This window comes from Panthera pardus, unplaced genomic scaffold (genome assembly GCF_024362965.1).
Source record: "Panthera pardus isolate Hobbes unplaced genomic scaffold, ASM2436296v1 HiC_scaffold_15, whole genome shotgun sequence".
Classification (NCBI taxonomy): Eukaryota; Metazoa; Chordata; class Mammalia; order Carnivora; family Felidae; genus Panthera; species Panthera pardus.
This window is the reverse complement of record NW_026526710.1, coordinates 14,522,886-14,548,395: the sequence shown is the minus strand read 5'-3', so window position 1 is coordinate 14,548,395 and position 25,510 is coordinate 14,522,886. Positions and strand designations below refer to the sequence as shown.

The 25,510-nt window shown below is 43.4% G+C and overlaps 2 protein-coding genes across 2 annotated transcripts in view; one reads left to right on the top strand and one right to left on the bottom strand.

Moving 5' to 3' along the window:
* Window positions 1-21,766, top strand: part of LOC109277431 (sodium/glucose cotransporter 1-like) — a 57,219-nt gene extending 35,453 nt beyond the window's left edge. Inside the window, exons 10-15 of the mRNA XM_019467084.2 lie at window positions 1,606-1,713; window positions 3,191-3,341; window positions 13,475-13,643; window positions 16,051-16,266; window positions 18,580-18,679; window positions 20,977-21,766. Of these exons, the coding sequence (XP_019322629.2) occupies window positions 1,606-1,713; window positions 3,191-3,341; window positions 13,475-13,643; window positions 16,051-16,266; window positions 18,580-18,679; window positions 20,977-21,404 (1,172 nt within the window). The 3' untranslated portion in view covers window positions 21,405-21,766. The remainder of the gene's footprint in view (window positions 1-1,605; window positions 1,714-3,190; window positions 3,342-13,474; window positions 13,644-16,050; window positions 16,267-18,579; window positions 18,680-20,976) is intronic.
* Window positions 5,347-25,510, bottom strand: part of RSPH14 (radial spoke head 14 homolog) — a 100,052-nt gene continuing 79,888 nt past the window's right edge. Inside the window, exon 7 of the mRNA XM_053902147.1 lies at window positions 5,347-6,277. Coding sequence (XP_053758122.1) covers window positions 6,228-6,277 — 50 coding nt within the window. The 3' untranslated portion in view covers window positions 5,347-6,227. The remainder of the gene's footprint in view (window positions 6,278-25,510) is intronic.

Genomic DNA, 25,510 nt, shown 5'->3' with positions numbered 1-25,510 from the left:
TCCCAGATTTGGTCTTTGACTGTCAGGTGGCATTTGGGGGTCTCATGCCTCCTCATTGGTTAAGAAATATGCTGCTGTGCTCTTTAGGACTCCAGAATGTCCTGGGCTTTGTGGACCTGCCTCCCTAACCCACTCCACAGCAGAGACCACCCTGCTCACTAAAGAAGAAGACTGGGAAGAGTCACATATATCTTGGACTCTAGAGAAGAAACTACTTAGGGAGAGGGAAAAAGAGCGGGGAATGGTCTCTCCTTCTAGCTGGAGTGGGTTTCGAGAACCCCAACTCTCTCCAGCCTTCTGACCAAGGGGTGAACAGAGTTGATGGGATGCACTGGTGGAGAGCCAGGAACCACCTGTTCCTAGTCCTCAGAAATGGCCAGATTCACATATCCATTTGCACATGCCAGGTGTATAAAGCCAGAAAGCCACTTATCATGGAAGCTTGGCACCTGTCCATGTTCCTGGAAGAATATGCTTTTCCAATAACCCAAGTGCTCTTGGCCCTAGATTCTGGGTCTCTCCCCTGGCCAGAGCTGGGGGCCAGACACTGCCAACTGCCAAGGTGTGGTTCTTGAAATCTGTTTTTCTGTTTAGGACACTGTATTATTTGGGGCCCTTGGTTGAACATGACATGCACCTTTTTAGCTCCTCTTTCTTCAGAGCTCGTGTCATCCTCGGGCCTTCTGTTGGCAAAGTGGTCACCAGCTGCAGCAGACCTCTATCCCACCAGCTCAACAATACCCACCAAGTGTTTCTTTTCCCTATAGTTCCAGCAAAAATCCTAGAGGAGTCTTAGTGAACTCACTTAGTGATAGGGACCAGTCTTGTAGCCAAGGGGAAGGAACTTCCAGAATGGCCAGGCCTGGCTCCTGGGCCCTTCCTATACCACCCCAAGTGTCACAGAGGTTCTGTTACCCGAAGCAGGAGGCAGGGAGAGTGGGAAGATGTAAATGGATGCAGCTGCCCCCTTGAGTTTCTAATCAAGCTTTAGTATTAGTCTTCCTCAAGATGTTTGGTAACCAGTGCTTAGGCTCGATAGCTGTCCCCAGTAAATAGCTTGCCCCATAAACTGGGACAATATCCTGCTTCTTTGTCATAAAAGTTGATTTGTTGTTTTGGGTAACTTTATATCAGATTATAACTTTATATTCCTAATTTAAGCTCTTAAACAACATATCACATTTACTCCCTTTCCTTCCCTTTGTCCAAAATTCCTTCCCAAATACTCTGAAATAACACTCCTGTGAGGGCTAAGCAAATAAGGTTATGAGTTGTTGACGCATTAGTATGTGGATGAATAATCTGTCACCTAGCAGTGGTCACTGAAAGGCATGTCGAGGCCATATGACATGCGTGGGGTCAAGCAGTGAATTGGTAGAAGCCCTGATTGATCTGGCTCCTAGGAGCCTAATTCCTAGCCCTTGCCTCTACCCCAAGCTCCTGAGGAGTGATCCTCCTGAGAAGGATCATGAATTGGAGCTGTCACCAGTAGACCAATCTGACATCCACATAGGATTCCTAATTTGCTTCCCTTTCCTTCAACTCAGATTCTAGAGCTCTAAGGCCAACATGTTGGTGTGACCTGACTGTTACCTCCCCTTGCAGATAAAGTGGCATGTGTTGTACCTTCAGTATGTGAGAGGTTCTGTGGCACCAGAACTGGTTGCAGCTCCATTGCCTACCCGGTGCTGGTGGTAGAGCTGCTTCCCGAAGGTAAGAGATGGGCCCTGCCATGGAAACCACATCATCTGTGTCCCCATTGGAACCTGTGCCCTCAGGCTTTAAGTGGATAGTTAGCAGTGTGAAAGCTGGGGGTGGCTTATCTACCAGGCAGCCCATCTTTCTGGGTGGAAATGTTGGCTGTGAAGTAGGGGGGACATTAGTGATGTAAATGGAGCTTTGCTTGCCCTGAGGGAAGGAGCCGGGCCTCCTCCTCCATCATCTCTCACACGCTCACACAAGGTATATACTCTCAGAGGCACAGCTAGCTCATGCCCACGATTTGCATTATTCACTTCCCCTGCTTAACTCAAGCTTTTACTCACTCATTCCGCTGGAGGGCTCCACTCTGTGCCAGGCATCGTCCTAAGCAATGAGAAGGCAGAGATGAGCAATACCTAGCCCTGATCTCAAAGAGCTTATGTCCACTGGGTGATCAGGGAGATGGACAGTTCACCAACAGTGAGATGGCTTTCACTGCAAATTAACAGTGAGTCTGTGTGTTCATCTCAACTACTTCCTCAAATCCCATGGAGATGGCCAAACATTTTTTAAATCCCATATTAGCTCTAAAGATCAGTAAGAGCTCTAGAGATCAAAGTTGAGCTATTTCCATAAAATCCAATAGAGATGGAATCTGAGTGAGAGAAATACTGACCATTGCACAGTTCAGGAAGGAAGTTGTCCAGGTTACGCAGCTGAGCCCATCCTAAAGCACCCAGGGCTTCAAGTGAGGGTCAACTGCAGGGCACCTGAAGGGAGGTAGATGCAAGGACACCAGTCTTTGCCTGGCCCAGTAGCCTACAGAATACACTGGGAACCTTGCTGCAGTGGGCCTCCAGCTCAGGCTCCAGTTAAGCCTCAGGCTCTCCCATCAACACGTAGAAATCATTCTGCAGAGTCAAGTCCCTGCAGTAGGATAGCCTTTCAGGTGAAAATATTAGATTGTTATGTTAATAGCTCACATTTTATGAGTGCTTGCTCTCTGTTAACCCATCTGCTTAACTTAATCTTAACAACAGCCCTGTGTGATAGGTACTTTTATGCCCACTTTAGAGATGAGGACACTGGGACACAAGGAGTCACATCCCTTGCCTCCAGTCTGAACCTTCTCTGAGCCACTGGCTTCTCATCTGTAAAAGTGAGGCAGCAGTGGAGTCCATCTCACAGGGCTGTAGGGAAGATGGTACAGGCTAATGCCCAAGGAAATATTCTGGCACAAAATAACCACCCAAGAGATATTAACTCTCATTATTATATAAAGACAGTGCAGGAAACTAGTAAGTTTCATCACAAAGCAAGGACAAATGTAATGCTTTAATCTATTTTAGATGGAATGCCACTCCAAATAAAATTTGAATGTTTTTTGTAGGAGAAAATGTAGTATATAGAAAAGTGCCTTAGGAGGCCTAAGGCATCTCCTGGCATGGCCAGAGAGCTGGAGGTCTAGGAAATGTCCCTTCTCTTCTAGGCATACGAGGCTTGATGCTGTCCGCACTATGGGCCTCTCTCATGTCCTCCCTGACTTCTATTTTCAACTGTGCCAGCACCCTGTTCACAATGGACATCTATACCCAGATTCGGCCTATGGCCACTGAAAAGGAGCTCATGGTAACAGGAAGGTGAAGGACTCCTCTAACCATGCTAGTTTCTGCTGTCAATGAAAACAATGCCCACCAGAAGTGATTATGTGAAAAATTAGGCTATCATACTGTATATAAGAATTATTTTGTTTAAATACAGTATGGTTGTACTTTTTTGCTGCAGTTTTGCAATGATGATGTATTGTTTTTAAAATCACAAAGAAACTTGTTTCCATTTGGGAAAAAATAATAATCACGATGATTAAAAAATGCTAGCATAGTTTAATGTACCCCCCCCCAAAAGAGTCCTTGTGAGGAAATTTACAGAATTACCTCATTGTCTCATTTAGTCCTCATGACAACCTTTAAAGGTAAGTTTTACTGTTCTTATTCTCATCTTACCAATCAATGGGGGGAGAGTGGCTCAGAGAAGGAAATTGGTCTACCTAACATCACGCAGTAAGTAGGAGAACATGTCCATCTCAGGACCATGCTGTTAACCATGATGCCATACAGCACCATGCTAGGCATGGGGTGGGGGATGTATATGTGTAAAACATAGTTGCTGTCTTTACTCCATAGGGATTCTCTCTCTCTCTGTGCCTCAACTCATGTTTTCTCTCTCTCTTTCTCTCCCTCTCTCTCACTCAAAATAAATAAATAAACTTAAAAAAAGAAAAATAAATATCTGAAATTAAGAACTTGGATGGGTTAACGATTGGATATAGCAGATAATTAATGGATTGGCAATGGATCAATTGATAATATCAAAAATGAAACACATGCACAAAATGAAGATATACATGGAATGCAATCATAAGAATAATATATATGTCACTTGGAATCACAGAAAGAGGGGAATAGTTTGGGAAGAAGCAATTTTGAAAAGATAATGGCCAAGATTTTCCAAAACTGGTGGATCATTACCCAGAGGTTCAAGAAGTTCCACAATTAATTTAGTTAATACCCATCATCACGCATAGGTACATATTTTTTTGTGATGAGAATTTTAAAAATCTGCCATCCCAGCAACTTTTGAATATACAATACAGTGTTGTTAGCTATAATCCCCATGCTGGACATTGCATCCCAGAAGTTATTTTTCTTATAACTGGAAGCTCGTGCCTTTAACCTCCATTATCCATTTCTTCCATACCCTCTTCACCTCTGGCAGCCTCCAATCTGCTGTCTGTTTCTGGGAGTTTGGTGTTTTTAGATTCCACCTGTAAGTGAGATCATATGGTATTTGTCTTCCTCTGTCTGATTTATTTCACCTAGCATGATGCCCTTAAGGTCCATCCATGTTGTCACAAATGGCAGGATTTCTTTCCTTTTTTTGACTGAATAATATTCCATTGTGTATCCATATATTTTCTTTATCCGAACATCTGTCAGTGGACCTTTAGATTGTTTCCATGGCTTAGCTACTGTAAATAAAGCTGCAATGAACATGAGGGTACAGATATCTTTTCATAACAGTGATTTGGTTTCCTTCAAATATATACCCACAAGTAGTATTGCTATATTATATGGTAATTCAATTTTTAATTTTTGAGGAACCTCCATGTTGTTTTGCATAGTGGCTTCATCAGTTTGCATTCCAGCATACAGTATACAAGGGATCCTGTTCCTCTGCATCCTCATCAATACTTAGTATTTGTTATCTCTTGCATTTTTGAGAATAGCTATCCAGCAGGTATGAGATGATAGTTCACTGTGGTTTTGATATGCATGTCCCTGACGATTAGTGATGTTGAGCACATTTTCATGTACCTATGGGCCATTTGAATACCTTCTTTGGAAAAAATGTCTATTCAGGTCTTTTGCCCAGGTTTTTTTTTTTTTTTATTTGAGAGAGAGTGCAAGCAGGGGAGAGGGGCAGAGGGGGAGAGAGAGAGGGAGACAGAGGGAGAGAGAGAATCTTCAGCAGGCTCCACACTTAATATGGAGCCTGACACAGGGCTCAATCCCATGACCCTAGGATCATGACCTGAGCCAAAATCGAGCTGGACACTCAACCAACTGAGCCACCTAGGCGCCCCTGCTCAGTTTTTAATTGGATTACTTGGAATATGTTATATTTTGTTTTGCTATTGAGTTGTATAAGTTCCTTATATATTTTGGATATTAACCCCTTATCAGATGTGTTGTTTGCAAATATTTTATCCCATTCTGTGGTTGCCTTTTCATTTTGTTGTTTCTTGTGTTATGCAGAAGCTTTTTAGCGTGACCTAGTTTTATTTGTTTATTTTTGCTTTTGTTCCTTGAGATTTTGGAGTCATATCCAAAAACCCATTGCTAAAACCCATATCAAGGAGCTTATTTCCTATCTTTTCTCCTGAGAGTTATAGTTTCAGGTCTCATATTTAAGTCTTTAATCCATTTTTAATTTTTTAATGTTTGTTTATTTTTGAGAGAGAGAGAGAGAGTACGAGTGGGGCAAGGGCAGAGAGAGAGGGAGACACAGAATCTGAAGCAGGCTCCAGCCTCTGAGCTGTCAGTACAGAGCCTGACACGGGGCTCAAACTCACAAATGGTGAGATCATGACCTAAGGCGAAGTCAGATGCTTAACTGACTGAGCCACCCAGGTGCCCCATCTTTAATCCATTTTGAGTTAATTTTTGTGAGTGGTATAAGATAGGGATCTAGTTTTATTTTTTTGCATGTGAATATCCTATTTTCCCAGGACAAATTTATTGAAGAGACCACCTTCATTGAGTGTTCTTGGCTCCCTTGTCCAATATTAGTTGGCTGTATATGTATGGGTTTATTTCTGGACTCTCAATTCTGCTCTATTGGTTTATGCATCTCTTTGTATTCCAGTACCATACTATTTGGATTACTATAGCTTTGTAATATAGTTTGAAATCAAGAAGTGTGATTCCTCTAGCTTTGTTCTTCTTTCTCGGGATTGCTTTGGCTATTCAGGGTCTTTTGTCATTCCAAACAAATTTTAGGATTACTTTTTCTAGTTCTGTTAAAAAAAAAATGCCGTTAGAATCTTGATAAGGAGTGCACTGAATCCACAGATGGCTTTAAGTAGTATGGACATTTTATTAATATTAATTCATTTAGTCCATGAACACAAGATATCTTTCTGTTTATTTATGTCTTCTTCAATTTCTTTTATCAACATCTTAGAGTTTTCAGTGTAGAAATCTTTCACCTCCTTGTTTAAATTTATTCCTAAGTATTTTATTGTTTTTGATGCTATTGTAAATGGGATTGTCTTCTTTATTTCTTTTTCAGGTAACTCATTGTTAGTGTATAGAAACATTACTGATTTTGTACACTACTGTATGTTCATTTTGTATCCTGAGAACTCATTGAAAAGAGATATCTTTAAAATATGATTGAGGCAAGCCTAAAGAAAACATGGTAAAATGCATACCATGCCAATATGAACATAGATGCAGAAATTTTAAGCAGAATATTTGCAGGTCCAGTAACATAGAAAAAGAAAAATAGACCATGACCATCTGGGGTTTATTCCAGGAATGCAAGAATAGTTTTTTTAATTCAAAAATCAATCAACGTACCTGACCACATTAACTGAAAACAGGAGAAAATAATACAATCATCACAACAGATGAAAATAATTTAGAATGTTTAATGCCTATTTATTTATTGTTTCATCTTAGAAAATTAGGAATTTAAAGGCACTTCTTTACTCTGGCTTTTAAATATATATGTATATTTTAATATACATATATATTAAAAAACCTATAGTATATATCATACTTTATGTTTACATCTGAAAATATTTTCCCCTGTGATTGGGAACTAGACACAAATGTCCACCACAACCACTTTTATTCAAAGTTTTGCTGGAGTTGTACTATCCTGCACAAAAAGGTAAGAAAAGGAAATAAATGGCATGGGGATAGAAATAAAATTATCATAAAAGACTTTATAGACAAACTGCTAAAATTTAAAAGTGAATTTAACAAGACTGGTACAAGATCAAAATATAAGAATTAATCATATTTTACACATTATCATTTGTAGTGTCATTAAACCATATCAAACACTTAGGAATAAATCTCACAAAAGTGAGAAAATTGCTGAAAATTACAAAGCATTGTTGAGAAAAATTAATGAGACTGAAGTATATAAAGGAATATACCATATCCAGGAATTAGAAGATTCAATATTGACACTATATTCCTTTCATATTATTCTACATATTCAAAGTAATCCTTGTCAAAATTGCAGATTTATTTGTGCATGTAAAAATTGGCAAACCAGTTCTAAAATTAAGACAGACATGTAAAGAGCAAAGAAAGCCAAAACCAAAAAAAAGGAGAAGAAGAAGAAAAGAAAGGCCAAAGCAATTCCTGAAAATGAACAAAGCTGGAGGATTTAAGTTAACAGATACCAGTATCTATTATGAAGTGATACTGATTAGACAGTGTGATTTGGGTACAAATATTTGTATCAAATTTGATTTGTCTAAATCAATGGAATATAGTACAGACAGAATACAGAAGAAGGCCCACAGATACACAGTCACCTGATTTATGGCAAAGATTCCAGTATAATGCAGTAGAGAAATTGATGGGGAGAAGGATTTTCAATAAATGGTCCTGGGTGATTTGGCTATTCATGGAAAAAAGAATGCTGACTCTTACTTCACACCATACACAAAATCTATTTCAGATGTATATCTGACTGTGAACGGTAAAAAAATAATGCTTATAAGAAAAAAAAAATGGTCAGCATGACACTCGATTGCTACTCACATTTGCATCAACTGTACCTTTATTAACATAGCTTAAACAAATTTTTGCATCATCTAGAATTGTGGTCACATCTCAGAATGCAAACTCCAGGGGTGCCGGGTGGCTCAGTCAGTTAAGTGTCTGACTTTGGCTCAGGTCATTGTCTTACAGTTTGTGAGTTTGAGCCCCATGTCAGGCTCTGTGCTGACAGCTCAGCTTGGAGCCTGAAGCCTGCTTTGGATTCTACATCTCCCTCTCTCTCTCTGCCCCTGCCCTGCTCTCTCTCTCTCTCTCAAAAATAAATAAAACATTGAAACAAAAAAGAATGCAAACTCCCAACATCTGATTTATAACTTTTAACTCATATTCTGTAATCTCCATACCTTTAAGGATTTGTGCCATCATCTATGCATTTTTTGACATGCTTTTAGGAGAAGCCATCTTGCCAGACTGCATTCATTACATCTGGTAATCAGTCTTGTCAAGCTAAATCACCCAAGTAGTGTATTTCAGTCCTGATCTTGGTGCAGGTTATTTGCCTAGCATGGTTTTTGCATTCCCTGATATCCTGGTAAGCAGGATGTTCAGAAGCATCTTTACTGGGATGGCTCTGAGCACCTCCCATAATTTCATTATCCGTTTAAAATCTGTAGGATCTTTAGCAATAATCCAACTCTCATTCTTGATATTGGTAATTTGTGGTGGGGGGTTATCTTTCTTTTGATAAAATTTGCCTAAGGGATTTTCAATTTTAATAATCTTTCCAAAGAACCAACTTTTGGAATTGTTGATTCTTTTGGTTTTTGTGGGTTTTTTCCCCCATCAATTTCTGTTTTTCTTTTCTTTCTTTGTTTTTTTTTTAAATTTACTCTGAATTTACACTGCTCTTCTTTTTTATAGCTTCTTAAAGTAGAAATTCAGATCATTGCCTTAAAACCTTTCTTATTTTTTATTATTACCATTTAAAGCTATAAATTTCCCTCTAAGGCCTGCCTTAGCTGCATCCCACAAGTTTTGATAGGTTGTGTTTTCATTTTCATTCAGTCCAAAATATTTTCTAATTTCCTTGCGATTTTTTCCTTTGTTCATGGGTTATTTAGAAGTGTGCTGTTGGATGTCCAAGTAGTGGGCACTTTCCTATTTTATTGTTACTGATATCTAAGTTATTCTGCTGTGATCCAAGAATGTACTCTATATGACATTTTAATCTTTTGAAATGTGTTGACATTTCTGTATTCTTAATTTTTGTCTAGTTCTGTTATATATTGTATATATAATTTTATGTATATGATGTGTGTATGTTATATCTATACGTATATACATTCAGTATATTCTATAATGAGAGAAGGGTATTAAAATCTTCAATTGTGATTGTGTAGTTGTCATTTCTCCCTCACTGCAATTCTCTGAGTATTTTTGCTTTATACATATTGAAGTATTAGTATTAGGTGCTTACATATTTATGTTTGTTATGGTTTCCTGAGGAATTAATGCTTTCACCGTTATGAAATGTAGCTTTTTGTCTCTAATAATACTCCTTGTCTTGAGGCTTACTTTGTTATTAATATAGCCCACACTGGCTTTCTTATGCTTAGTGTTTGTAATCTATTTTACTTTTAACCTTTAAATATATTTAAAGTGAGTGCCTTGTAAAGCAGATATAGTTGAACCTTGATTTTTATATCTAATCTGACAATCTCTGCCTTAAAAAAAATTTTTTTTATGTTTATTCAGTTTTGAAAGACAGAGAGAGACAGAGCACAAGCAGAGGTGGGGTGGAGAGAGAGGGAGACACAGAATCCAAAGCAAGCTCCAGGCTCTGAGCTGTCAGCACCAGAGCCCAGTGTGGGACTTGAACTCACAAACTGCAAGATCATGACCTGAGCCAAAGTCAAGACGCTCAATCAACTGAGCCACCCAGGCACCCACAGTCTCTGCCTTTTAATTTGAGAGTTAAGTCCATCTGCATTTAACATCATCATTAATATGATTAGAAATAGTTTTTAATTTCTTTTGGTTGTTCTAGGCATTACAATAGGCATTATTAATCTATCTTAGTCTACTTAGAGTTAATACTCTATCATTTTATGTCAAATGTAAGTACCCTACAACAGTATATGCCATTTTCTCCTTCCATCTTTTACATTATGCTTGTCATATATTTTATCTCTCTGTGCATTATAAACCCCATATATATGTGTGTATATAATTGCTATATAGTATAGTGATAGCAATATAATTTTTTGCTGTAAGCAGTCAGTTGCCTTTAAACTAAATTAAAATAGGGGCACCTGGGTGGCTCAGTTAGTTAAACGGCTGACTTCAGCTCAGGTCATGATCTCACAATCTGTGGGCTCAAGCCCCATGTCGGGCTTTGTGCTGACAGCTTGAAGCCTGGAGCCTATTTTGAATTCTGTGTCTCCCTCTCTCTGCCCCTCTTCCACTCACACTCTGTCTCTTTCTCTCAAAAATAAACATTAAAAAAATAAATAAACTAAATTAAAATAAGAAAAAATAAATATATAGCATTTTATATTTACCCATATATTTTACCTTTTTGGTGCTCATCATTACAACCTTAGGTTTAAGTTTCCATCTCTGTAATTTCCCTTCACCCTGAAGAATTTTCTTCAGCACGTCTCATAATGCAGGTCTGTTGGTGACAGATTCTCTCAGCTTTTGGTTATTGGAAAATGTTTTTGTTTTGTCTGTTTTTGAAAGATATTTTTGCTGGGTATATAATTCTGAATTGGCAGTACTTTGCTCACCACTTTAAAGATGCTCTTTCATTCTCTTCTGACCTCTTATTTCTGATAAGAAGTCACCAAAACTCATAGTGCTGCTTTCTATTTATAATGTTTTTTATTCCCCCTGTGGCTTTCAAGATTTTCTCATTTTTGGTTTTGAGCAGTTTTGTTACGATATGCTTAAGGGTATGTGTGCATGTGTTTATATTTATCATGATTTGGTTTTGCTGAGCATATGAATATGTACATAAATGGTTTTCACCAAAGTGGAGAAATTTTTGATCATTGTTTCTTTGTCGATTTTTCTGTTTCATCTCTCCTCTTTATGACTTTGTTTACGCACATATTAGCCCTCTTGATATTGTCTCACAGATCACTGAGGTGTGTTTATTTTAAATTTTTTAAAAGTTTCCCTATGTTCTTCAGTTTAGATTTCTATCAGTCTGCCTCTGGGTTTATTGGCCCTTTCTTATACCATTTACAATTTGTTAAGGCCAACCAGTGAATTTTTCATGTCATATATTGAACTGGAATTTCAGTTCTAAAATTTTTATTTTGGTTCCTTTTTAAACTTTTTATAGTTTCCAGTTTTCTATTATGACTTCCCATCTATTCTCTCATAACCATCATTTCTTTTAAGTCCTTTAATGTAGCTATAATAGCTGCTTTGAAGTCTTTGCTGATTTTAATACCTGAGCCATCTTGGGGTCTGTTTCTATCAGTTGCCTTTTTTCTTGACTAAAGATCACATTTTCTTATTTCTTCCCATGCCTAGTAAATTTTATTGTATACTGAATGTTGTGAATAAATACATTATTGTAGAGACTCTGATCATGGTCTTCTAAAGTGTATTGGTTCAAGCATGTGGGTAAATTACTAGCTGATCACCTTAAACTTGCAGAGGTCTGTTTTTATACTTTATTAGGGTGGGTCTGTTTCAGTTTCACTCAGTCTTATGGCAAATTCTTAGTCTTGGGATTTAGTCTCTACTTCTATGGCATGGCCCTTCAGGAGTTTCAGTGAAAAGCCTAAGGTGGTTAGACAGGCCCTCTAACTCTATGAGATTCCAACTCCCAATTTCTGTCTCTCCCAGTGTAGGCAGCCACTGAAGTCTGCTCAACTCTTTCAACCTTCCAGCAGCCACTTGTTGATAGACTATTTGGAGATTCTCCCACACATGTATAGTTTGGGGATCAGCCAAGGATATAAGGGAAGTGTATGCACAGATTGGACCCCCTTGTTCAGTAGCTCCCTCCTTTCTAAAATTCCCCCATAGCATTTTCAACCACTCTGAATCCCCATCCTCTATCTTCTTTTTTTTTCTTTTTTTTTTAATTTTTTTTTTAATGTTTATTTATTTTTGAGACAGAGAGAGACAGAGCATGAATGGGGGAGGGTCAGAGAGAGGGAGACACAGAATCTGAAGCAGGCTCCAGGCTCTGAGCTGTCAGCACAGAGCCCAACGCGGGGCTCGAACTCACGGACCGTGAGATCATGACCTGAGCCGAAGTCAGACGCCCAACCGACTGAGCCACCCAGGCGCCCCCCCATCCTCTATCTTCTTATACCCCAACCTAGTAATAGTGAGGCTCTCTGCTAATTTCTAGCCACCCACACCATGCAAACTAGGAAGAGCCTTCAGAAGAAAAGCTGGGTAGTGTAGATAGCATCCACTATGGTTGTATTCTTTCAAGGATTAAATCCTTTCCCATTTCCGCCTGCTTTTTGGCTCCCTGAGTGTTGCAGTTTAATATTTGGCCCCCAACTTATCATTGTTACTGTGGGAGGATTAGTCTCATGCAAACTATCACATCATTACTTGGGTGGGAATTCACATCCTTGTGTCTTCTTTGATTATCAAGGAATTTGTCCTTCATATCTTATAGTCATTCACTCTAAATTATAATTTTTAAGCCCTTGTTGATACAGAACTAAGATTTATTCATCATTGGGATGACATGTAATCTAGTGTAATTTTATATATCAATACATATTTTACAATCTTTTACTTAGAAAAAATAATGGGGGTACCTGTGTGGCTTAGTCAGTTAAGCATCCAACTTTGGCTCAGGTCAGGAACTCGCGGTTCATGAGTTCTAGCCCCACGTCAGGCTCTGTGCTCACAGCTCGGAGCCTGGAGCCTGCTTCAGATTCATGTCTCCCTCTCTCTCTGTTCCCCCCCCTGCTCACACTCTGTCTCTCTGTCTCTCTCAAAAATAAACATTTAAAATTTTTTAAGAAAAAATAATGAACATTTGGAGCCTCCACTCAGTTTCATAAAATTTTTAGCAAAATTTAAATAAGTTTCTGAACTTGTCAAAATCTTCAAAATTATGTGCTGTACTAATCTGTCTGAAATGTCTTATAGCATGCTATCCTCAAGAATTTGATATTTTCCATGTACTATAATGTAAGCATGACTGACCAAACACACCCTCCAAATGTGGTGAAAATCTATCCATGGTCTAGTAACAGGCAAATGGACAGTTTTATTTGTTCAGAAGTTAAATGATTTTTATCTGCAGCTTTATGGTTCTATCAGTATTTAGGTATGTAGCTGTCTCCTCTGTTCCACATTTATGAATGGGCATCTGAATTTAATCTAAGGAATAATTGAGCTAATAGTTTATGGTTTATAGATATTTTACTGGCGGGGGGAATAAAGCTCATCAAATTGCCATTGACTATTGGTATAATTTACAGGTTTTTTGTTATAATATTACTTGCTGTCACTATCCTCTGGGTCCCTATTATGGAAACAGAATACAGTGAACGACTATTTGAATACACACATGCAGTTATGAGCTACTTGACCCCGCCCATTGCTGCCATCTTCCTGCTTGCTGTATTTTGCAAGAGAGTCACTGAAAAGGTAGGTAGGTGTTGGCATGGCCACTGCAAGACAGAGTGTGAGGACTTGCCTTCACATCATAGTTGTCTTTGCAAGAGCTGCCCTAGAAGGGTTTCTTGTGCTTCAAGAGTTCACACCATTGCATCATTGCTTTCCAAGAGATTATTTCCTCCTGGGTAGACTTAGTCTGAGCTCCCTCATGCATTCAGGGAAAAGGTGAGCTCTAATTTGTTTTTCTTCCCTTTACAATGTAATCCACTTTTAACCATGACATAGATGATGCAGTGTGCATGCTCGTTCTTCACACATATCTGGTTGTAGGAAAATATAATTCTGTTGCCTCTGTACATGGATGTGTCATACTCAGTGATTTCAGGGTCACAGGGGGATGTACAGTCATGAGCTCCTTTCACCCTTCCTATAGTGAAGACCATATCTTCCGTTCACACTTTAAACTAAATAAAGATTCCTACTAATGATTCAATCATTTTATCAATAAGACTTTGAAAGCATGGTTTGCTAGAATATTTTGTTTGTTATTTGAGTCATAACTTGTTTCCCCTAGCAGCACCGAGTAGCTGGGCCTTGCACAATTTCCTGAGCACAGTGTCTAAGGTGTCATGTGATCTGGCTTTTGCCTACCTCTTGGCCCTTGCCCTCTCCATGCACAGCCCCTGGGCCCCAGCTACTCCAATTGATTTGCAGTGCTGATTACCTAACTGTCCTATGCCTTCTCTGTTCTCCCTTCACTTGCATATACTGTTTGCTTTGCCAGGAATATCTTTTTACTCTTCCACATGGCTGGTGCTTCCTATAGGCCCATCTCAGGTGTCCAATCCTCTAGACCAACCTGCCAGAGCTCCTTGCTCTGCTCAGCTCACCAAGACTCAACTTAGCACCAAGAATGTGGGGGGCAGGGTGGCTGGACTCTGCAGATGCCAGAGCTGCTGCCCTCTGCTCTGCTGGCAAGGGCATGGGCAAGAGGGTCAGGCTGTCATGAGAATCTGCCTCCCAATGATGACACCAGCATTGAGGTATTGGAGCCTACTGCCAAAGAAAATTGGGAATCTGCTCAGGGGTTCCCCTGACATCCCTTGTCCAAGGTTACAAGCAATTGCAGGTACCCCTTTGACCTAGAGAGTTTCTCTAGGCCTTCTCCTCCACTCTGCTTCAGATGGCATGCTCATCTGGCTTCTGCTGTCCATCTGTTTCTAGATCTTCCCGTTCTGCACATCTCCTTCAATAAATTGTTCCTGTGGATCGTCCACCTGGCGTTTGGTTTTAGGCCTTTTTCCAAGATGTTTGCCCATGTACCATATCTTCTGTCTCCTCTGACATCCATCTCCATCTAAGTCAAGCTCCAGATACAGCTCTAGAGCTAAGATGAAGTCCTTACTCTTAAAGTGTGGACAGTCTGGCTGGAGGAGACAGATTATACCCAATAAGCAGATAAAGATTTCTGATAGTGATGCAGTATTGTTTAAAAGATAAAAAAAGGATAGTAGAGGGTGGCAAGGCAGGCACTAGAGGTAGGGGGGATACAAGGACCTTAGCCAATGGTAGGAGAAGGCTTCTAAGAAAGTGACCTTGAATCTGAACCTTGAAGGATGAGCCAGAAATACCAAGATCTAGGGAGAGACCCAAGCAGAGGGAAGGGCAAGTGCAAAGGCCTGAGCCAAGAGCAAAACAGGCAGGTTAAACATGCAGGAGGAAGTTTGCATGCAGTGGCTAAAGTGGAATGACCAAGGGGAGAGTGGCAAAGCCAGGTGAAGTCAACTGATGGGTAGGGTGGAGATTTATTCTGATGGCAGGCCATGAGAAGCCACTGGAGAGTTTAAGCAGAGACAGACAAGGCATTCTCTAATGCATGCTTTGAAGAGCTCACTCTTCTGTGAGGACAGTGGGCAGGCAGGGGCCAGGAAGGGAAGCCACCTATGTGAGAGAAGATGGCAGTTTCAGGATTAGGGCGGTAGCCATAGGGTGATGGGATTCCAGATATACTTTGGAGGCAGAGCCAACAGCATTTGCTGATAGGTTGGTGGTAGGGCAGGATGGAAATAAGGGGACCAGGGATGACTCCTGGGGTTTCAACCTGAGCAACCAGGGAGATGGAGGTGTCACCACAGCCTTTCGGACACATGATGTTTGAGATGCCTTTTTATGATCTTACTTAAAAGTGTTTCCAGTGTTTCTCAAGTTCTCTGATTGACCTAAGAGAAAGTGCAGGGGTCTCAGGTCTTGGTTCAGCCCAAGAAGGCATGGCCTCCTCACTGGTGCTTACATTCTGCTTCCTTCCACAAGATATTTAAAGCCTTTGTTACGATGATGATTTTAATTTCAGAACTCAACTGGTGGGGAGGTGAGGCTGATGGTCTGTCTCACCACCCATCCCCTCCAGATGACTCTCTTGGGGCTCCTCCTTTGGCAGGGTGCCTTCTGGGGGCTGACCGGAGGACTTCTGATTGGCTTCTCTCGAATGTTGTCTGAGTTTGCCTACGGACCCTGGAGCTGTGGGGCAAACAGCAAGTGCCCCCTGATCATCTGTGGCATGCACTACCTCTACTTTGCTGTAATCCTCTTCATAGTCAGCCTTTTCACCATCCTGGGGATCTCTTTATTCACGGACCCAATTCCCGATAAACATGTAAGTGCTGTCGTGAGGTTTTTCTGGGATCAACCCTCAGTCCCAGAGTCCCCGTGAGCAATAACTAGGCTCTGCTGGTTTGGGAGAGAGTGACTGAATTCCTGCATTCTTTTTGAAAAGAGGGAGGGCTAGGGACTGGGCTTGGGGGATGGGTCAGTAATAGGCAAAGAACAGAGAAAGGGCCCTGCTATAAAAACTAAACTAAAAGACTTTCCAACAATTCACCAATTAGATATTCACTTAGAATGAGAAGTTTGGCTTTTAAGATGCAAATTTTCCTTAGAAGTGTTAAGTTCACTAACCTCAGTGTGAATTAATGTAATCAGAGCAGTCCCAGCTTCCACCCATCCTCAGGGAATTAAGCCATCAGGAAGGGGGAGGGGACTGGAATACTGGAAGCCTCTGGTGGCTCATCTCAGGGCTGGGTGCCTCTCAGCCTTCTCCTGAGCTGCTGTTCCCATCTCCCAGGAAGTAGATATCAGTCGCCCCAATTGGAATATAGGAAGTCTGGGCCCAGAGAAATTAAGTCAAGAAATTAAGTCAAGAAATTAAGCCCAAGGTACCACAAATAGGTAAGTGGTAGGGTTGGGCCCCAACCTGGCTCCCCTACATCACCTCCATCAGCATGGCCAGTAGGCTTCGCAGGACAGGGACTTGGCCAAGCCAGAAAGCCCTACTGTATCTGAAGTTTAGGGAGGAGATCAGAAGGAAGATGAGTCTATGAGATCTACATGCCTGTTTTGCAGCTTTTCCTGGGTTCTGGGTAAAAGCCTTGAACTCAGAAGACTGCCTCAGGGTCTCCCCCTCAATCTTGGGTTTTCCCTCTGGCCATGCTTCCTGGTCAGTGGTTTCCAATTGATTCACTCCTCTCTTGTGCACAGAGCCCAGTTGGAAGAGGGCTAGAGCATATGGGGAGGACAACCAGGGGTGTGGGATGTGCACACCCGCTGCATCAGTGACAGCTGGGAGACTGCCCAGCTCCCAGCGCCTTGAGAATCCGGCGGTGGGTGGGGAACTTGATTTCCTGTTGCTCAGGGTCTTAATTGTCTAGATTGTGTTCTTTGCTGTTCTCTTCCTCTCAACTGTTTGGTTGTGCCCACTTCTCAAGCAGCCAAGTATTTGTTGATTGTTTACCACCTGCCTCCCAGTGTGCCAGGTGCTCTGGAGAACACAAAGCAGCTGCCAACAAGGGAGGGAGAAGTGAACAGGAGAACTGGAACTTATGGATCAGTGTCAGTGGGCCAGGCCCTCTTCTCACCGCCTACCAGAGGAGGCAGGACAACAGGGACAGCACATGAACCCAGGCTCTTCTAGTGCACCCAGCAACCTCTTCCAAAGGGGCTGATAGTGTCGTTGGGAAGGCAAATATACACATATGGCATCATCAGGAAGCAATTAGAGGCTAAACCCAGTCTCTGTTATTAATACAACAGAATTTTAGTTCCAACATTTTAGTCTGAGAGGTGGGGCTCAGGCAGGTCTTGGAGTGGGCTGGCCAGAGAGGGGCCAACCCAGCCTGTTCATATCCCTGCCATATGTTGGGGTAGGGATGCTGGGATTCAAATATAATGAGTCTGGTACAATAGATCAAAATCTATTCCAGGATAGGCTTGGTGGAAATGTTCGTTTAGTTGGCCCTTAAAAACAGCAACAACAACAATTGGCTGGATTTTGTTACTTCCCAAAGTTTCCATGTGTGTTTTCAGGACAAGAGCAAAGTCACAGAGCAGAAGGGAAGGGACACTTCCTTCTGCATCTGCAAATGCCTTATTGAGTCTGAGTAACTAAGCTCAGTGGGGGGCCAGGTAAACCAGGTAAAGCCTCTTCTGGGCTGGGTTAGTGCTCAACTCTGACAGGCAGGAGGGGCTCTTTGAAGGAAAGCAGCTCCCGGGTCTGCCCTGTCCACTCATCCAGTCAGAGGGCCTCCTCCTCCACCGGAAGAAGCAGACCAAGGTGACAGGCGGCTGCTCTCATCCTGAAGGGCACAGGTTCCTGGACTCTTAGAACTGGAAGGAGCTCTGAGCACTTTTTCTCCTACCCCTACTATACAGTTGAAGGACACTGAGCCCCAGACAGTTTGTGTCCCCTGTGCCAAAGCCATGCAAGCACACAGTATCAGAGCCAGAATTGAAATCCAAGGTCCCCAAGTGCCATGCTTTCCCTACCCCATGTTCCTTCTGTCTCTTGTTGGAGTTGAACAACCAGGTCTCATCTCAGTCCATGGAGACCCTGGTGCCCAGCTTCTGGCTGTGACTGGGTACAGTCTGTGTGACAGGGCCCTAGATGGTGACATGCCCCCCGCTCTCTCCCCAGCTCCACCGGCTCTGTTGGAGTTTACGAAATAGTCAAGAGGAAAGGGTAGATCTGGATGCAGAAATACAAAGGAGGAGACCAGCACCCCAAGCACACCCAGGTGAGAAGGATCCAAACCCTGCAGGAGGTCCTGGTTGATAGTGTTTTGGGTGGATGTGGCCTGTACTGCCCCATGGTCCCTCCTCTCAGAAATGCTTTTCCAGGCAGAGGCCCCCTCTGGGGTGTCTGTTGAGGTTGAGATGTCTCTGGACATCTATGCAGAGGCTTCTGGGCTGGGGAGAGGCAGCAGACACAGTGAGCCACCTTTGGAAGGGAGGGGCAGGGGGAGGAGACAGGGATCTGGCCCAGGCAGAAGCAAGAGACACCCTAGGAGAAGCCATTGGAGGAGAAGCAAATACTGATGAGTGAAGAAAGATGAAGCCTTAGGACTGGCCACTGGATTTAGCCACATAGAGATGATGCCCTGCCTTAACAAGAGAAACCTGAGGGAGAAAAGGGAGAGAGGGCTCCGGGAAAAGAGGTCTGAGGACAGTTAGATTTCAGTCCCAGCAAGCAGAAGCAGAATGTTCCGGGGGTGGGGGGGACTCCAGAAGGCCCAGAGGAAGGTTTTCGGCAGATGGGGTCAGAAAAGGAGTGTTGGGGCCATGGGTGGGGGTGGGGGTGGGGGGTGACCTGAGCTTCTTGTGGCCCTGACGCAAACAGGGATAAAGGCCTAATGAGATTAGTCCTGAGTCTCAGGCAGAGAGTACCCAGGGAGGCTGTGAGTTTAGGGGAGGAGGCAGCCTTCTGGGGCCCCCCTCCACCACTGCTAGGGAAGTTCAGAGCCCAAAGAGGCCCCAGGCTCCCTCTTGTCATCTGCAGAGGAGGCCCTGGGGGCAGGTGCAGAGCAGAAGAGTGGTCTATCCTAAGCAAGGTTGTCCCACACACCTGGAGGATGTAGGACTCTCTGGGAATGTCTCTTCTCTTGGTGGGGGGAAACGGGCTTGTTAGGTGCCAGGTGCTTGTTCTTGGTGCACCTCCCGTTCCTCTTCTTCCTCTCTCCATAGTCATGGGTGGATGATGATGATGATAATGACAGTGGCTAATATTTACTGCTCACTTGGGATGTGCCAGGTGGTGTGATAGGTGTGTGTGATAGGTACAATTATCATCCCCACTTAGAGATGGGGAAACTGAGGCACTGAACAGTTAAGTAACTTGCCCCAGGTCCACAGATAATCAGGCAGAAATAGCGCACCAATGTGAACATGGGCAAGTTTGATTCTAAAATGTGTGCTCTCGGCCACTGGCCATCCCACTGCCCATCATATAACCCTTGGGCCATCATCAAAATGATCAGTTGCCTTTTACATACAGTAGCCTCTTGGGCCTGGCAGCTGCATGACAATATGATAACATGGGTATTGAGAATGTGCCACTCAGGACTTCTCAGCACTGGCAGCAGAGATCTGTGTCCCTGGCTTTGAGGTCCTCCTGCTGCAGCAGCCCTCCCTGTGTAACAGAGGCTCCTCTGTCCCTGGCTGATGGGTTCTGTCATCCATGGTGCTACCTCAGCCTCGGGACATGGCTGGCATGGATGCTGCCCAACAGAATGAGACAGAGAACAGGTCGCAACGAACACTGTTGGGTGCACACTCGAACTGAGATATGCCCATCTGGTAATCAAGGAGGAAACTGTTTGCAGGCAGCCGCTGGACCCACATTGGTGTGCCGGAGCTAGCCGTGGTGCTGACCCGAGCCTGAATAGGCCAAAGGAGCAGCCAGCAGGAGCTGTACAGACAGACAGGGAGCAATTTTAAGTCCCAGAAAGGCATTCTGACTAATTTGAATGGAAAATTCCCTGTAAATCCTAGACTTCCCTCCTTTGCCTCCTGAAAAGCATCAGTGATTTCCCCTTCAAGTGCCCGGAGTAACTTATTTTGGGCCAGGCCGTGAGACTGATACCTGCCTGAGGAAAACATTCTCTGAGAGCTTGCCAAGGAGAGCAGTGTCCAGAAATCAGGGGATTTCTTCCATCCTCTAGAGAGTAGCGACTGGGGAGGCAGATTCAGAGGAGCAGTCCTGTGCCCTAAACCTACCAAACTGTGTTCGGCCATGTGCCTAAGACAGAGAAGGGTAGGCACTCCAGGATCTGGGCCCTGTTGAAGGCTCTGCCAGAAGGCAAGCATGGCCCCAGGCAGTTCCCACCCCACTCCTGCCAAACTCCCAAAGCCCCTTATCCCACTCGCCCATGTCTCTGAGGATGGTGGTAGATGTTCCATAGCAGGGGCTGAGGACTGATCATATTGGAGAGAGTCTTTTGGTCTTTCTCTGGGACTGCTGAGATATGACACCATAGAAAGCCCTTCTTGTGTCCTGGCCTGTGATCCTGATCTTTGCCTGTTCCCTCTATTCCAGATGCATTTGAGGAGACCCAGGGCTGCTTCTGGAAAGCGTGGAATGCATTCTGTGGACTGGAGCCACAGCCTGGCCCCAAACTGGCCCCAGAAGAAGTAGCCAAGGAGAGGATGGAGTGTGGTACCATATCGGAAGGGACAGAGCATATATTGGAAGGGACAAAGTGCCAGGACAGGTCTGAAGGGACAAAGTGCTGTGGAACGTCTGAAGGGACAGAGCACAGTGCCACTTTGGAAGAGACAGAGTGCCATGATGTACATATAGGGACAGAGAGTGGTGACATATTAGAAGGGACAAACCACAGTGACATGTGGGAAGGGACAAAGTATGATGACATGTCAGAGATCCCCTTCAGGAGAGAAATTACCAATGCCAGTGGGTTCCTCTTGATATTGACCATAGTCCTGTTGCACATCTACTACTACTAAGGCAGCTGGGGCCCAGGGGTGTCTGGGAAGAGCAAGCAAACCACAGCCTCTTCCAGAGTCCCTCATCATCCAGTGGAGAAAGTGTTTCCTACCGGGAGACTCATGGATATGGGACCAAGGATTACACTAATGTAAACACTCCCTCAGTGTCACAAATCAAGTGCCACCAGCTGCAGGGCATGCATGCTGAGGGGACAGGGTGAAGTCCATTTGCGACTCCAGAGACTATGCAAATGAGAACATCTGTTCCTTTACAAAATGAGTCATTTTCTCCAAATGGCTCTACTGCATAAACACTGACTTTCACTTTAAATTTAATTTTGGCTTTTTATTTCTAGATATATTTGAGATTTTTGCTTGTGTTTACTTCACTGTAACCATTTCCTTCCTATGCCCAACCTCCATTTGCTTTGTTCTCTCCTCCTTTTAAAGGTATGCCCTGCTGGCAAAGATGCCATGTAATGTAAGCCTCACCCCCACGTGGGGGTTCCCACCTACAGGTGCTGTGCCCACTGCCAAAGACCTCACAGACCAGCTGAAGCCGAGGCTGCCCACGGGTGGGACTTTGGCTCCTGTCTGGACCACTGGTGGAGCTGAAGCAGTCTCTGTTCAGTGAAACAGTCCTCTCAACAACTCAGCATTGTCTGGCTAAAGCCATACCGCACCCCTGAAGGGCAGGTGGAAAGGAAAACTTCCTCCTTCTTGAGCTCTTCCCAGTCCTTCCCAGTCTACCTACAATTGGCATGTTATTGGGCATTGGATCCAGGAGCTAAACTCCTTTAGCTGTCAAGTATAGGCCACTCTGAGGCTGTGTTTCTGCAGGGACTCCATAAGCTGCTCCTTCCTCTTCCTTCTTCTCAAAAATCAATAATATGTGTCTTTAGATGAAGTTCCAGGTGCCTTAAAGTGATTTGGCAGAGGCCCACCCAGCATCACAAAAATCACACTCAAGGCACACTCACATGCAGTCTCTCCTCCCTAGTTTATCCCTTCAGCTGACATTTTTGAGTGCCTACTATGTGCCAGCCGCTACAAGGAAATAGTTGTGAATACAGCATAGGAAGCAGAGAGTGAAACACTAGCCATGATAGCCAGCATTTAATATGGCCTACTATTTTGTTGCCAGGGGTAAGTGCATTATCACATTCAAGCCATAGAACCACACTTTGTGGAAGGACTAGAATTAACCACATCTCATAGGGGAAGAGACAGGCTCAGCAAGGGAACTGAGTACACTGGGAATGGGCATAGGGCCTGGAACAGCCCTGCCTGATACCAAAGATACACACTGGCTCTCCATGAGTTGTGTATACAACAAGGAGGCCCACCTAGTCTGAGTCAAGAAAGGCCTCCCCTGGCCAAAGAAGGAAGTCAGTGCACTGGACAACAGAAAGGACAACATGTGGAAAGTCATGACACAAGAGTGGAAAGCATGGTTGAGGATGCCAAGACATGGCTTATGCATAGAACAGTGGGCCACAGGGAGGGCAAGGTGAGCATAGGCCTGATTTGCTTTATTTACTTTGGGATCATAAGTTCTTGGGAGCTTCAGTGGGGAAGTGACAGGTTCAGATTTGCTGGCTGTTGCTGGAAAGATTAAAGGGAAGCAAGAACACCCGCTAGGAGGCTGTTTAGAGCAACCCAGGCAAGTTAGTGGCAAAGAAGAAAAGAGAAGGGAATGGCGTCAAGAGAAGCCAGCAATCAGAAGTAACGGGACTTGACTGACTAGACTTCTGGAGGTTGAGGCCAGGATGACTCTCTGGGTTAAGCATGCAGGCAAAGGGTGCACCAATTCCAAAGACAGGCCACACTGGAAAAGGAGTGGATGTGGGAGAAAAGTTGAGCACCATTTAGGACATGCTGAGTTTGAGTTGCATGAAGATACTTATTGCCATCTTGACAATAGTATGTCTTCTGTTCCATGAACATAGGATGTCTTTCCATTTATTTAGGTCCTCTTTCATTTCTTTCAACAATGTTTTATTTTTTGTACTCGAGTTTTGCACTTCTTTTGTTAGATTTATTCCTAGGTATTTTATTCTTTTTGATGCTATTATAAATGGAGTTGTTTTCTTTGTCAACTTTGCTGAACTCATTGATTAGTTCTAATAGTTTTTAAGTGTATTCCTTGAGATTTTCCATGTACGAGATCATGTAGTCTGCAAAAAGAGATAGTTTACTTTTTTCTTTCTAATCTGGATGCTTTTCATTTCATTTTCTTCCCTAATTGCTTTGGCTAGAATCTTCAGTACAGTGTTGAATAGAAGTAGTGAGAGCAGATATCCTGATCTTATGGGGAACTCATCCAGGCTCTCAGAATTGAGAATGATATTAGCGATGACTTTTTGCAGATGTTCCCTTCTATTCCTAGTTTGGATTTTTTTTTTTTTTTTTTTAGAAATGGGTATTGGATTTCATCAAATGCTTTTTCTGCATCTATTAAGATGTTTATGTGATTTCTGTCCTTATTGTAGTTATGTGTTACATTGATTCATTTTCATATGTTAAACCAACCTTGCATTCCTGGAATAAATTCCAGTTCATCATGGTGTATAATGCTTTTTTAGTGTGGCTGGATTTGGTTTGCTGATATTTTGTTGAGTTTTTAGGTCTATATTCATGAAGGATATTGGTCTATAATTTTATTTTCTTGTAATGTTTTTGTCTGGTTTGGGTATGGGGTAAAATTAGCTTCATAGAACGAGTTGGGAAGTGTCCCTTCCTCTTCTGTTTCTCAGAACAGTTTGTGAAGGATTGGCGTTAACTCTTGCCTGGAGACATTTAAGGATAGATGTTAAGTTGGATAGAAGGGTTCAGAACTTAGGAGAGAGGCTGGGGCTGCAGGCCCAGATTTGGGGGAGACAAGGCAGTGGGCAAGCCTAGCTAAGAAGAGAACCTGGTAGAGAAGGCCCATACCAGGAAGGTGAGATTGTGTGGCAGAGTGGGAGGAGAGCAGGCCTAGACAAAGCTGTGAGAAATGCCAACACTACTGGTCATGTAGAGAAAGGGAGTTTTATAAAGGAGACCAAAGAGAGCACAGCCAGAGCCTTGGAAGGAGGCCCAAGATAGCTGCTACAGGAAGGGAGTATCCACACCTGGGCCACAGCGTGGATCAAACACAAAGAGCACAGGGTGTTGGCAGCAAGGCAGTCAGTGACCCTGGCCAGAGCTGCCATGGGTTGAGGTGGGAAGGGGACATGAAGAAGTGGGGTCCTCAAGCATCTGTTTTGCTGAGGGAGAAAAGGTTTCCTCCTATGGGGCCGGTTTTGAGAATGAGACTTACCCGAAACCCCAGATGGGCTCAGCAGCCAGTCCCTTTTAGAACAAGAGCACCTACTTGGGCTAATCCTCTAATTCCAGGGACACAAACTTCTCTGTTGCTTCTAGGAAAGTGAAAGCCCCAGTCACTGAAAGAACTATAAGAAGGTGCTCACTTGAGGACTCTGGTTCTGCTGATAACGTTTATTCTGGGAGAAGTGGGCATTCCATGAGCCTGGGAAGTTCTGTCCCATAGGAAATATGGTTGCAGGTTGGCGCTATAATGAGGAAAGCCTCGTTTGAGTCAGGGAGCCTCAAAAAGCTCCCCTGAAGCTAAGCTCCCCTCCTGAAGCTTCTAGAACAGAGGTCAGAACTGGCTTGAGAACCATCATCCTGCCAGACCAGGCAGGGAAGGCTGGAGGAGATTAAAGGGTTCCCAAGCCTCATACTCTCCACAGCCTGGCTTCTCCTCCAACCCCTTCAAGCTCTCCAGCTTCATTTGCCAGTTTCACTTGGGGGAGAAGAGAGGCAAGTGGAGACAGGTGGAGGCCCAAGTGGAAGGCTGGACAGAGGGCTGCTGTGGGGCTGGGGTATGGTTGGCATAGGCCAGCTGGGAGTTTACTCTTAAGACTTCTTGTTTCTCGGGGAAGATATCTGTCCTGGGCGTGCATCTCTAGGGGGCCTCATACAACTCACATTCCCCCTGAAAGAGCCCACATAGGCTGGCACTGTGACCTTCCCTCCTGACACCCATTGTGAAAAGGGGGAAGAACTGGCTGAACAGGGCAGTATCCAGCCACACCTAAGGGCCTGGTCACTCAAATGTCTGAAACTTGGGTTGTGCCAGA